General features: G+C 37.2%; 1 protein-coding gene across 1 annotated transcript in view; it reads left to right on the top strand.

Annotated features, from left to right (window-relative positions):
* Positions 1 to 6,929: 6,929 nt before the first annotated feature.
* Positions 6,930 to 14,309, top strand: part of LOC145984986 (polyubiquitin-C-like) — a 54,242-nt gene continuing 46,862 nt past the window's right edge. The window contains exon 1 of the mRNA XM_083118465.1: positions 6,930 to 7,171. Coding sequence (XP_082974591.1) covers positions 6,945 to 7,171 — 227 coding nt within the window. The 5' untranslated portion in view covers positions 6,930 to 6,944. The remainder of the gene's footprint in view (positions 7,172 to 14,309) is intronic.

A 14,309-nucleotide genomic window follows, 5' to 3' on the forward strand; every position in this document is an offset into this window, starting at 1 on the left:
TCTTCTCAATAGCAAGGGCAGCCAAATGAAGCAGCTGGCAAACGGCATCCTGTTTCGAGCAAAGCATTTCAAAGGTTTCAAACACGAAAAGGTTCTTTCACATGCTGTATTGGAGAGAATACAACTAGAGTGTGAGCCTTGTGAAATGCCAATTTATACTTTCCTAGGATTTCGACGCTCCATCTTCGTAACGCTGAAGAGTTTTGGGCAAAATCTGCGTTTAATTTTTCAGGGAATTGTTATCACAGGAATAAAAATCTAAAAAAGTTACAGTTATCTCATAATTCAAGAAATATTCTGACCCTGGTGAACCTCTCACTCTACCACTCCAACGTATGTTTGTGCAACCCAATTACATGCACCTATGGAGTTCTTGGGAAGAAGTTCTTCAATTTTGATATGTACGAGAAAAAGCGAACCTGCTTCTAATGATTGAAGAGTGGCAAGTCCTAAAAATCGTTCTTTTACCTGCCCGAGATACAAATACTACCTTTCTTGTTCCTATCTCGCAATGTATTTGGTTTCATCTGACATCAGTGCGAATACTTTCGCCTCTTTCACTTCCTGGCTTATTTTGCTGAGAATAAGTGTGTACATTACGCAGATTAATTGGTTTTGAATATAATTTTGAGTGTAATTTGCATTTTAAGGTTCAAGTTCAATACATTTCCGAATAATATCCCCTCATTTTAAAATTAACTTCAAGAGTATCGAAGAAATTCCCTTTGGTAAGGTTTGCCTCAGACTCATCATCTCGAAAATCAAGTCCCTGAATAGTACGAAACCGCGATGCATCCACAACAACTGACATGTAGTTTCGACTTTCTTTGATCACTTTTGGTCCCGGGTTCGATACCCGGTGGAGGCACTTTAAACTGTAGGTCCAGTAGCGATTAGCCTTAATGTGCATAAAGTGGACTAAATACACCAAATCAACCAAGCAACCAAATCTTGAAACACCTTTGAATGTATTTTACTAAATAGCGTTGTCACTAACGACCCACGATTAGAATAATTGCCCGTACTATAGATGTTTTGTCCTCAAAATGATCGTGATGTTTTAAAACCATCCACATTGAACGCCTTTTTCCAGTTCTTAAAACTGGTTAAAACTTAGGTTAATCGCGACGATTACAGGACATACTTAGTAAATTAATGAGAAATGGCCTACGGCCAGGTCGGCGCTCGAATCTTGAACGAACGTCACAAAGACACACACATAACATATAATATATATACTAAAACAAATTATTAGTCAAGTTGGTATTATAAGCAGGAAAAGTGATATCATGCAGAATACACCACTTAGAAATAGTGAAAATCGTCACACTCTTAGAAATGAACTCTCTTATTATTCGATATTTCATTAACTTCAGTTAGGGGGCGAAGTGTTTTTTTTTTTTATATAATGGGTTCCTTAACAGGACCGGGAACCTTTTTTCTCGTACAATTTAAATTCAGTCCAAGTTGCGTATTGTTTCATTTCAATACGGAACTTAGACCCTATTTAAATTGATCCGGAAAAAATTTCCTGGACCGTATTTAAATTCATCCGCAAAAAAAAAGGTTCCTGGACTGGACCGTATTTAAATTCATCCGGAAAAAAGGCTCCTGGACCGTATTTAAAATCGTCCAGGGGAAAAGACTCCTGGACAGAATGTAAATACTTTACAGATAAAAAGGTTGTTTACGGTCCAGAACCCATTTATGCTCTCTCATTTTCTATCCTGGACCGGAATTGAATTTATTTAATATTCGTGGAACTTTAAGATCCCTGATTTTAAGATGGCCATAAAAAATAAATTTACGCACAGAATAGTTATATTTTTTGTGTTTTCCAGGAAATGTATAGCCAGACAGTAAGTAAACCTTTGCTTGGATGCTGCTGGTAAGCATCAGGTTACTATAATTAGATTCTCGCATGCAGAGATGCCACACACGGGTTCGTTGCAGGGACGCATGAGCATAGCAGGTGGCGCGTTGGCCTTGTTTACAAGAACGTTGACCTTGGAAACAGCTGAATGGTGTCGAAGTACAAGGAAGTGGTCTTGCCCTCGCAACCGGCTATCTTTAGAGTGCAGCGCAACAAAGCAGCAGCCCAATCAAAGTTGGTTTTGGCAGCAAAACAATGACAAAGACCTTCGTCCCACAAAAGATTAAGATAATTGTGTTTTATTTCCCCACTAACGCTAACTGCGATTGGAATGTTTCATATCGAGAATAAACTTGCAGGAATCTTTGTCGTGGGTGTCTGGAAAGGAGGTGAGCATTAACCTCCTCCCCCCTGAAAATGATTTTGGTCACATTGATTAAGTGATAACCTGGATTCCAATCCTAGCCTGGGCATGAGTGTTCTTTTTTTAGTGTCACTGTCCCTTCATCAATTTCTTCTAATCATCTCCCATTCTGATTGTCGCGATTAGCCAAGAGTGGAAGCAAAGTGACGCTAAATAAGAAAAATACAAATTTTAGTCATAGTATTTTTTTGCGTCAATTATTATAAAGGACTGACAAATTACAAGTAAGGCTGCTACAGATCGCTTCAGGTATACGATAATTTCAAACATAAGGAGTGTCTTGGATTCAATATGTCCATAACCTCAATTGACGTGTTGTCTCAGACCGTGAACCTCACGATGCATAAAGTGAATGAGCTATGCGATGGGCAATTTGCCTGGTTATATTTGTGCATTCCACTCTACATGAAACGATTCTTACAACAGAAAGAAAGAATAGTTCCTTACAAAATTCCGAGATATGCTAATGGTTTTGTTAGAGCTTATTTAAGTCAGTGGCGTTATCAGGAAAGTTGTAAGAAAGTGACGATTTTTTTCACAATTTTTCACCTTTCTAAATGTTTTAATAATTATTTGTATTATACAATTATACCTGCAATAATGTAGTGCTGGACAAATTGCAACAAGAATAAATTGTTCTGTTTCTATGGTTAACATCATACCATGATCATACCAAGGATTACCTATCTCATAATTTTTATACTGAAGGAAGTATCATCATAAGATTTGGATTATTAAGGTAAGTTTTGGTGTCTGCCTTTTAATTTAATTGTAGTACGTGACTTCAATATTACTAAATCTTAGAGTTAAAAATTGTTAAATGCTAACGTGCTGACAAACAGGTTCGTCGAGGTGTAAAGTGGATTAAAATGTATGGAAATGAAGAATAATGTACCTCGTAAATAGTACAAATTTGGAATAATAACAGACATAACAATTAAAAATAGCACATGGGGTGTGTTTTTAATACTTGTTCTTTATGTAAACAGTATTGTTAGCTTCAATATACTTGGAACCTTTCTCGATTGTTACCCACGAAGAGCTCAAAATGATTCGAAATCCACGATAGCATAATGGGTAACGCTATATCATATCACACGCAGGTACTTATAGCTTTCAGTTCGAATCCCTGTAGCTAGGACCATTCCCAATTGGTCTATGTCCATAAAGCGTACTTGAACTGCAGTAAAGGCTGAATTGCGATACATATTTTTTATGTAAAGTTTAAAAACTTACAACAATAAACTTAAGATATAGGGGAGACCGGGGTAATTAGAACATGGGGTTATTGGAACATGTTAATGTAGAATAATTTAAAACGAAAAGACTGGTGTAATAACATTTCATACCTATGTACCTACACTAAACCTACATGCAGAAAATTTGTTATTGGTATAACTACACAAAAGTAAGTTTTATTTGACTTTTATTATACACCTGCAAAAAATGATGTGACGCATGCTTGGTGTTTCTCTGCTTCTGCATATACTGGATGTGAATGAAAGAACCCTTTCAAAATTTTCTTCACCCCTATAATAAAACATAAGGGCACACATCATTTCATGTGAGTTTGGTTGTCTATGGGCAATTTGCCTGGTTTTTATAAGCAAAGTTCTTATTACCCCAAAAATTTCTGCAAAGGGGTTATTAGAACATTGCGTAATTTGCTTGATTTCGCTTGGGTATACTAGATTGTACATGTAACTATTAGAAGTTTTTTCTTTACTACATTGCAGAATGGCCTGTAACCTTTCAAATAAATCATAGAACACTGATTTTCATTCACACATATTTGCTTCACAGCTGGGAAATTGAACTTTCTGAAAAAAAGACGTTAACTTGGGATTTTATTTAAACAAGCATTGATAACTCCAGAAGAAGTAGAGCTATTGTGTTCGAATTTGCAGGGTAAATGGGACATTTATATATGATGTTCGTATTACCCCAACAGCAATCTAAAGCTATTCAGTTGAAATTTCTAACTTATGTTCCATTAACCCCAAATGGGGTAATTGGAACAATTTTATGGTGTCATGACAATTTTTTTTTTTTGGAGGAGTATTTGCAATGCAGGTATGGTCATTATTTTTTTCAAAAATATGCAAAAGATGTCCTTTTAAATGGTAGAAATTTTTAAAAAATCCATCAGTAACTTTCTGAGTAATTTACAGTGGAACTTCTACAGGCTGTTTCCTGTTCTAATTACCCCGGTCTCCCCTATTTTCAAGTTCTTAAAACCATCGGTAAAAATTAAAATTCAGTAAAAGCTTTTTTTTTCTAAGTCTTCGGAAATGTATTGAAAATAATACGTTTGAAAGCAATGACTCGTTCTTTCGAAGATATAGCGAAGCACCATAACACACTGATCATAGTTTGAAACGTACAAATATCGTTGCTTTAGTTACTTCGCTGGAAATCCTATTCTATATTTCCCTATTTGTTGGATTATTTTTCTTACAGCCGTCTTGGTTAGAAAAATAACTAAATTTCTCTTCCACTTGATTTTCCCCTCATTTTGTCATTCTTTATTTTGCTTTGTTTGATTATATTTTTTAGATGATTTAAGGACCCCCATCGTATTGAGCCTGGAGCATTATTATTTCTAGAAAGTAACCTTTGTTGAGTGTTGGATCTTCTAGTGAGTATGCAGCTTCTGTGGAACCTTTTATTTAACCGTTCTTCCAATATCAAATGTTTAACAGTTTTCTCACTTTTTAAAGCCATAAATGCACTATCCGACTCCAAGTGAGCTTTCGAAGAATCATATTCTCTGAACAAGCACCTATTTAGGGGAGGTAATCTGGACTCCTACGATTAGAGATTTAGCGAACTTATTACATATCCTGTTTGGTGGGGTTGGTAAAACTACAACTAGTATAAACTTATCGATGGCCTTTGCATGAAAGGTTTACCAATTGCTAAAATTAAATAATGAAAATATACTTGTTTAGCATTTGTTGTATAATTGATGGTTATTTATTTCCTCAGAACTTACTGGAAGGCAAGGATTGTATTGAGATCATAAGGTTTTGAATGACAGTACCAAAGAAAATTTATGCACAGTACTACTTATGATAATATGCTTAAAAAGTTAATCAGGAACTTTACTTTACGTCAACTGAAGCCAACATCATTTTTTGTTATTCAATAAATATTCAATTCTTTGTCTATTTTACATTAATTTATTTGCCAGGACACTTGTATTTTACACCAATTTTGGCGATCTTAACGGCACGTAAGCTAAATAATGAATACACCATCTCTGTTCTTACGCAGACTTTTTGCTCTTCATGTAGTAAAATCAATACAATATTTCGAAAGAAGTAACTGGAAATTTTTCAAATACCTCACTGCTTATAGGAACTGCTTGTGCCGTTGTTAACATTAAAATAAGTAGTGAAATATATTAAAACAATAACAATAATTCTTCATATAAAGCGGACTTTGGGCTGCGAAGGTCATTTGAAAGGTATACCAATGATGGCGCAAGAGAAGGAGCAAGGGGCAAACACCCCCAGCTGAATTTCAGAAATTATCTAGGCCTCCCCCTCCTTCAATCTCAAGTTTTTTGCGCAGTCACTAAGGTGAACCTTGTCTGGGTTGGTTGTTCCAGGTGTCCTTTGTTGTATGAAGGAGACACACTCACCTAGCAGCGAAAATCATGTCGCCTCTGTCTTCATGTTACGAGCGGACCGTGCAAGCATATTTTTACTGCATTCATTATTTTGCAAACAGACAATGTTAATGTAATAAGGCGCTAATAATTTCACACTGGCAAGTATATACGACAATACAGTAGGACCAGACTGTAAACTATTAATAGCACGATTGATTGATTGATTTGCTTTGTTTTACTTCGCTTTTGTGCCACTTTGACTAATTGCGAAGATGGGGACGAGTGGTGACTTAATGAATGGACACTCAAAAACATCCATGCCCAGGCCGGGATTCGATTGATTGATTTACTTTATTTTACTTCGCTTCTTGTGCCACTTTTGGCTAATATTTGAAGACGGGGATGAGTGATGATATGATGAAATTGCTGAATGGACACTCACAAATATCCATGCCCATGCCAGGATTCGAACCCAGGATCCCTGTCGTCGTTGCGCGATGTACTAACCACTCCTTCACGGGCCGGCTATATTAATATTATTAATAGTACGAATACTGCTTTACACACAAAGGCGGCAAGCGTCGACCTGATAGAAATACTGGGATGTTATTGCAATTGGCTTATAGACGGCGCTATCCATATAGGCGCGAGCTACGTTTGTATTCTCTTGTTCCTGATCATTATTAATGATCAAGAACAACAGAACACAATTCGTTACTAATTCTTTGTAGTCATTGTTTCTTGTCATTATGTACCAGGCCACTCAGTCGTGTTTTATTGCTTGTAAGTCCAAAAGGGAACAGAAAGAAAATTTTTATTTCTACGTTTTTGTGTTCTCTTGTTCCTCATCATTAGTAATGATGAACAAGAAAACACAATTCATTACTAATATTTTATAGTCACTGTTTGTCAGTAAGCACCAGGCCACTCAGTCGTGTTTTATTGCTTTAAGTCCATGAGGTAACAGAAAGAAAAGATGTATTCACCACTTCTGTGATCGATTGTGAGCTGTAGAGAAAAAAGGGCGCCGAATGTTTGTTTTCGGAAGAGCTTACCGGGATTTTGCCCGGTGTTCCGGCGGGCCAGTTCGACCCTGTGCAGAGGCAAAATACGCATGTTACAAAAAACCTTCGTTTCAGTGGTTATTATATTGCGTGATTTCTCTTTTGTTCACATTGAAATGTGAAAGTAGCATTTCATTGTTGCAGAATGTGCAAGATAATGTAACATCGTATGATTCTACTTTCTCCTGGAATTGGTGAGTCAATTGTTAGAAACTTCGAGCTTTGAAAGCAAATAATTTCGTTGATGTCTCGAAAGCACAGAATATCCAAATTGAAGGCCATCGTATATTTAGTTTCGAAGTAGTTTTAATTGAGATTTTACATTGAGTGAGCGTTTTATAAATAATTATTGCGCACAGCTGATGCACACAAAGGAAACAATTTCTTCATGGCACGAAAGCTATTCTATTGACTTTTTTTTTCCCTCCGCAGGCCGGTCACCTTGACGAATAACTGCGTCAGCTGGCTGGGTTTCAAGTTTATTCCCGAGGCCAGACTTCCTGCACTGTGTGAGAGATATCACGAGCCGTTTGCACATGCGATGTTGCCAAATCGTTATGTTCGCATCGCTCAACAATAAAAGTTAGGACTTTTCGTAGCTATTCGTGTAAATTGCGTCAGCTTGCTGGACAAGTAAGAAGTGACTGACACTTTCATTCAGTGCAATTGTTTCATTGTTTGATAAGACACAATACCGCGCAAGGAATGACAAAATTGACTTCCTATTCCGTGAATCACAAGTCACAACAATATCCGTGTTTATTCCTTCATGTTGATTATTGTTAGGTGTAGCTATTTTTTTGTCATCTGATTTCTCGACTATCCGATTTTTTTAATGTCAAGTGGTTGTGTTTTACTGCAGTCGTGTCGAGCTGTGCTTTATTTATTATTTTTATTTTTTCTACAATGGAAACCTTTTGTTAAAGTAACTGTTTTAGTAATTTAGCATAGGCGTGCGCAGCCCCTCTGATTAGGGGGGCAAAAGCCTTGAAAGTTCAGTCGGGGAAGAAAAACATCATTTTATCTCACTGATTTAGTTTTATTGCATTGATGGGTATTTGTGTGTGTGTATATTATATATAAATAACATATTAATTAAATACAATACATAATCAATTCATCTGCCCCATAAAAACCAACAGCAAAAAGTATATAAATGGTATCTGAAATGTGCGCGCTCCTTTTCCTCCAAACCAAACTGTCATAACAGCAACTCTTTGAATCACTTGGTTCTCTCTGGTAATTTAGAATGCGTTACAGAAAAGAAATTGCGAGCGAAGCGAGCAAGAAAAGTTTTCGATCCAAATTTTTGCAAATTGAAAACAGCATTGATTTCATAGGGAGCAAAAATTTCTACGGAAGGCCATGGCATTCTCGATTCTCTTTTACAACTTTTCTCATTCAGTTTGTTCGGCGTCCAGGGACAACTCCCGCCGCCCCCTAGCTACGGCTATGAAGTTGACAAGACTGTAATAAAGTACAGATTGCGAGCAAGAAAATTTTACGAAATGCATTTTTATTCGTATAAAATTTGAAGTCAATTGACCCTCTGTCCCCCGTGGCCGCGGTGGCTCAGTCGGTAACGCGTCTGACTACCATGCTAAAGGTCCCGGGTTCGATCCCCGGCCGGTTCAATTCCGGGAACTTTTCTAACGATGGAAGCGGCCCCGGCGCCCAACCAGCGTCGAATAACATGGTACCTGGGGGAAACCCTGGGGGGTAAAGGCGGTCAGGGTCGTGATGCTGATCACATCACCCCCACTCACGACCGGATCAAGAAAGTGTGGGGCGTTACCCCCACACCCCCCTATACGCCTTCATGGCGTGGTGCTATGCACCGGGGAGCACTTTACCTTTTTTGTCCCCTTCTCCCGTAATTGCTTTGAACTTTCATGGGCTTCAAAATACTTAATTTTCTCCTATAATATCGTTTAATAACAGTGATAACATTCCTCTACACTAAATTTCTAGGTGAAAGTATAATAATGTAGGGGCATGGAAAGTCTGGAAAGGGGGCAAGGAGCAAGGATATTCGTTTCCCCTTCGAAAACGAATATTAACACATTAATTATTATGTAATGGGGGCGCAGGGGGGCAGCACTATTATCGGGGTAATATGCCCGATGGAAAAATATCTTGCGTGTCCCTTCATGGGAAAAAATCTGAGAACGCCCCTGATTAGGGGGGCAATTGGCCTCAATTGTCCCCCGTGCGCACGCCTATGTAATTTAGTACTATAATGATTTCGCTCTCTTTTGTTTTCCTCAGTTCAGTAGGTTTCCTGTTAAAAGAAACCACGTCAGACATCAAAATTGCGTTTCCATGTAGTTCGTGCTGGATCTGTACTTACGTAAATATTCATAATCACGAAAAGAATTAATATTTATATAATTGTAGAAAAACGTATTAATACGCGCACGCATGTTTGATTTTCATCCGTTATCGATTATTGAATAACCCAGGTAGACACTATACTAAATATTTGTGTTGTGCTATGCAGTATGGAACTAAGAATCATTAGATTCATATAAAAATAACGATATAGAGCTAAAGACCATAGGTTTATTTCCTTCATATTTGTACAAGTACTTCTTTTATATAAGGAAATAATAATAATATCAATTAATCAGAACCACATAACTTCTCCGCCAGAAAACCCGGGTTGGAATGTCGGACTGGGTGTGGGTGTTACTTGTGTCTCTTCATCTTCGCGATTAGCTAACAGGGGAAGAAAAGCAAGGTAAAATAAATTACATCAATCATTCAATCACATAACTTCTGTTCTGCTACAATGCATGCCAACGGGCCCGTTCTCCGTGGCAGAGTGGTTAGCACACCACGCTACGACTCCAGGTTCGAATCCCGGCCTGGGGCCTCCCCGATGGCGCAGTGGTAGCGTCGTCGCCTTGTAATCAAGGGGCCCCGGGTTCGATACCCGCTGGAGGCACATAGTGGTTCGGATCCCACTTTAAACTGTAGGTCCAGTCCCAATTAGCCTTACTGTGCATAAAGTGGACTTAAAACAACAAATAAATAAATCAATCAATCAATCAATCCCGTCCTGGGAATGTGTGTTCTTTGTATGTCCCTTCATCAATTTTATATCATCATTCATTCTCATCTTCGCGATTAGCCAAAAGTGGCAGAAAAGCAACGCTAAATTACAAAATAATAATAAAAAACCCAAATAGGTGGACCAATCTATGTATTGTTTACGATAAGCTTGAATGTAATTCTCCCTCTCCCCGTTACGTCGATTTTTAACATTTTTTGTTCATTATATTCATCGCCTGCAGTGGAAAAAGTTAACTAGGGGATGTTTGGTCGAACCTTGGGTTTTGATTGATTGTTTTTTTTTAGCGTCTCTCTTCTTTCATTTGGGGATGATTAATGATATGATGAAATTGACGAAGGGAAACTCACAAAGAATATACATGCCCAGGCCTGGATTCCAACCCGGGACCCCTGGCGTCGCAGTGCGCTGTGCTAACCACTCCGCTTCGGAGGCCGGCTCGAACCTTGGGGTAAGATGATTAGATGGGAAGGGGGGTGGGTTGCTTATGTGATTTAACATGGTGACAATGAGACGTTTGGGGGTAGCTTAACGAAAATTTTCCTGGCTGGGGGAGACTCCCCGATGGCGCAGTGGTAGCGCCACCTTGTAATCAAGGGGCCCCGGGTTCGATATCCTGTGGAGGCACATAGTGGTTCGGATCCCACTTCAAACTGTATGTCCTCCCGATTAGGTAAACTTAAAACACCCACACGATCAAATTCTAGCTGGGGATACTATCTCCCCGCACCCCTTTCTCACTTCGATCACTGATGATACTGATAATTGAAGGCAAATGAATCACAGCGATGCAAAATTTTTGTGAGGCTGAGCATTGTAATAAATTAATAATTCATATATATTTTCTGAGTCAGCTACACTACATCGGTCTTCGTTATAATTCCTGTTGTCGGCAAATTGAAATTTAAGTAAAGAAAAGAAAAATAAGCGATTAACAAACAATTGAGCCCTCTTCGATTGCCTAGCTGGCCCAGAAAATTCGCCGCTGGTTGCCCACCGAGTCTGGAACCGGCCGTACTCTTGGAAAAGCAGTGGTGTGGAAAAACACAGTGAAATTCTATCAACTTACACCCTATCCTGAAAATCAGTCTTGAGTTGGTGCTTTAAACCCACTTTATGCACAGTAAAGCTAATCGGGACTGGGCCTACAGTTTAAAGTGGGATCCGAACCGCTATGTGCCTCCACCGGGTATCGAACGAAAATCAGTTTTGTGTCGTGTATTGTCTTTTGATTTCCTGTCTTCTCTGCTAAATTAGAATATTATTTATGGGAATTTTTGGATATGCTTTAAATATTCCGTAACAACAACGGCAATTATTTCATTACCGAGTGGAAGTTCTAGGAAGATAACCCTCTCCACGACCATCTGAGTTTCAATTTTCATAGAGTAATCCTCGGGCCTTCCCGATGACGCAGTGGTAGCGTCGCCGACTTGTAATCAAAAGGTCCCGGGTTCGATACCCGGTGGAGGCAGGAACAAGTGGTTCGGATCCCACTTTAAACTGTAGGTCCAGTCCCGATTAGCCTTACTGTGCATAAAGTGGACTTAAAACAACAAATCAATCATAGAGTAATCCAAATGCAACTTAGCGGTTAGATCTTCGGATACGTGCCTGAGCTAACAGAACACCTCCATCTGCAAACATCTGTAACATAGTGAACTGTATTTTGATCCTTCCCATGGAAAATTGCCGAAGTGCCCACGGTGCGAAATCCTGGAGGATACAACACCAACAGTCTTGGTTTCAAGAATCCCCCACCAAAACAAAACTTTCCGGGGGGAGAGTGTTTGTTACAAAAACAACAGGTGAGCAATTATTTTTTACTTCAAATATCCTTTACTAAGGATAGTATCGAAAAAAACACACAAAGTAATGTGTTTGTGATAGTTGCATACTTTCTCTCTCACACATTCAAGAGACTATTTACAGGTCTTATACCAATAACAAATGTTATATTGATATAATATATTCATAATAAAGGTAAAATAACAATGCAAGACAAATATAACCATGAAATCTAATTATTTTCTTGTAGTTTACGGTTATAACAAGCATAAGAAAACAGTTTTTCTTTGTGACGTTTCAGGAGAACACACGCTCCTTTCATCAGACATTTATTTTCATTTTGACTAAAGATACAGTTTTAACAATGGTTTAACAACCATTGTTAAAACTGTATCTTTAGTCAAAATGAAAATAAATGTCTGATGAAAGGAGCGTGTGTTCTCCTGAAACGTCACAAAGAAAAACTGTTTTCTTATGCTTGTTATAACCGTAAACTACAAGAAAATAATTCTATAATGCAAGCAATGCGTACATACAAGAAAAACCATGAAATCTAATTGATATATACTACTAGAAAGCAAAAACTAAACTAAATCTTAAAAGATAATAAAAATATTTAAACTATTTTGTCATTTATAAACATCCTTAACCAGTCAGTATAGGAATTAGTTTGCTACTTTTTAATATCTGATATATATAAAAGTATATGTATATACTTAATAATAATTATAATAATAATATCTTAAATCTTAATTTACTTGTATATTTATTATTATAAATATGTATTATATGTATAAATATTTATATATTTGTGTGTGTGTGTGTGTATATATATATATATATATATTATATATATATATATATATATATATATATATATATATATATATATATATATATATATATGTATATGTATATATACATGTGTGTGTGTGTGTGTGTGTGTTGTGTGTGTGTGTAGATTTCTTCAATGATTTCGCACCCTGGAAGTGCCTTCGAAACCATGAAACGTAACTTTCCGTGTGTGTTACCACCATAGGCGTAACTTGCCGGGGGCAAGGGGGAGTTAATAGTACGTTTTGGGACCCAAGGAGCAGAGTAATGAGCAATTTTTATGATTTCACAAATGTAATAGTTAGGAAAATAGTCCTGGATGCTATTTTTATGGGATGGAAAAAAAATCGATTCTGGCCTCCCCAAATTTAACCCCAAGTTCTACTCCCCCGCCCCCAAGTTAAACCCCAAGTTCTACTCTGCCCCCCAAAGCTAGGTTACAAGTTACGCCCATGGTCACAACATTCAAGTAAATAAATACTGTGCCTATATTTTATGTGTAGAGTGCACATGTTTAAAATTATGCTGCATTTGGCATAGAAATTACTATTTAATCTCATATACGCGTAAATTTACGTGTACGTGTGTATTTGTTTACACATTATTCTATATACGGTTTGCAAGTTCAATCAGGCAATTTTAGTACATCAATATACATTTTATAGTAACATAAGTAATTGCCAATAAGATCAAATAAAAATCGAAGGTGGTGTAATTCTAAAGCATATGGCGATAAAATAAAGATTATTACAATCGTGATGAGATAAAGAAAATGGATGAATTTGTAGCTACGAATATTTATCAACAAGATACAGCTGTCTTTCAGCTGTGTTATAGCAAGAAAGTAATAGAAGCGGCAACGCTGTAAGATCAGCTGACTGGGTCTGCAATGTAGGAGGTGGGTGACTGTGCGCTATCGATTGAACTCAACATGACGTGTTGCTGCAGTTAGAAATCGCAGAGCCAACAAAGTTTTCATGCTTATGTTATCGGAATATAACAAATTATTTGTATATCATGACAAGCTTCAATAATATTGGCAAGAGACAAATCGTAAACAGTTAATAGTATTTTGCGATGTTTCCATAGAAGTCAAATATACACTTGTTATATAAATGCTCCGACATCACATAATTACTTCTAAGCATATAATAAATTACCAATTGTGCCGTTTTCCTTCCTTTAAAAATACGGTCCTTGACACTTCGTTTTATCTACTTGATTTGACGCCAGTTTTTTGTATATAGAAAGTGTTACATTCATTATACAGAAAGCTCGCAGTTTCAGATAAAAATTAGCGAGAAAATATAAGTTACAAGAAACTTATTCTTAAATTTTTTGAAAATTCTAGAAGTTTTGTGTAATTAATTTCGATTATAAAATATAGATCGGAATATGATTTATTGTTGAAACTAGAATATACGCGCGTTTTTCCTTCTTTCAATAACTTTCGCTCGTTCATAAAATTCTTGTATTTTTTAAGAACTTCATCTCGAAATGTTGCAGAAAGAAATATATGTTTATTGTTTACTGATACACATAGCTGAACAATGAATATCAAAAAGAGAAGGAAGTCGAAATTTGTGAATAGGCATTTATTTAAAATGTGTACTTCGTTCATCGTTATCCAAGCGGGG

Source organism: Lepisma saccharinum, chromosome 3, assembly GCF_977018435.1.
Source record: "Lepisma saccharinum chromosome 3, izLepSacc3.1, whole genome shotgun sequence".
Lineage (NCBI taxonomy): Eukaryota > Metazoa > Arthropoda > Insecta > Zygentoma > Lepismatidae > Lepisma > Lepisma saccharinum.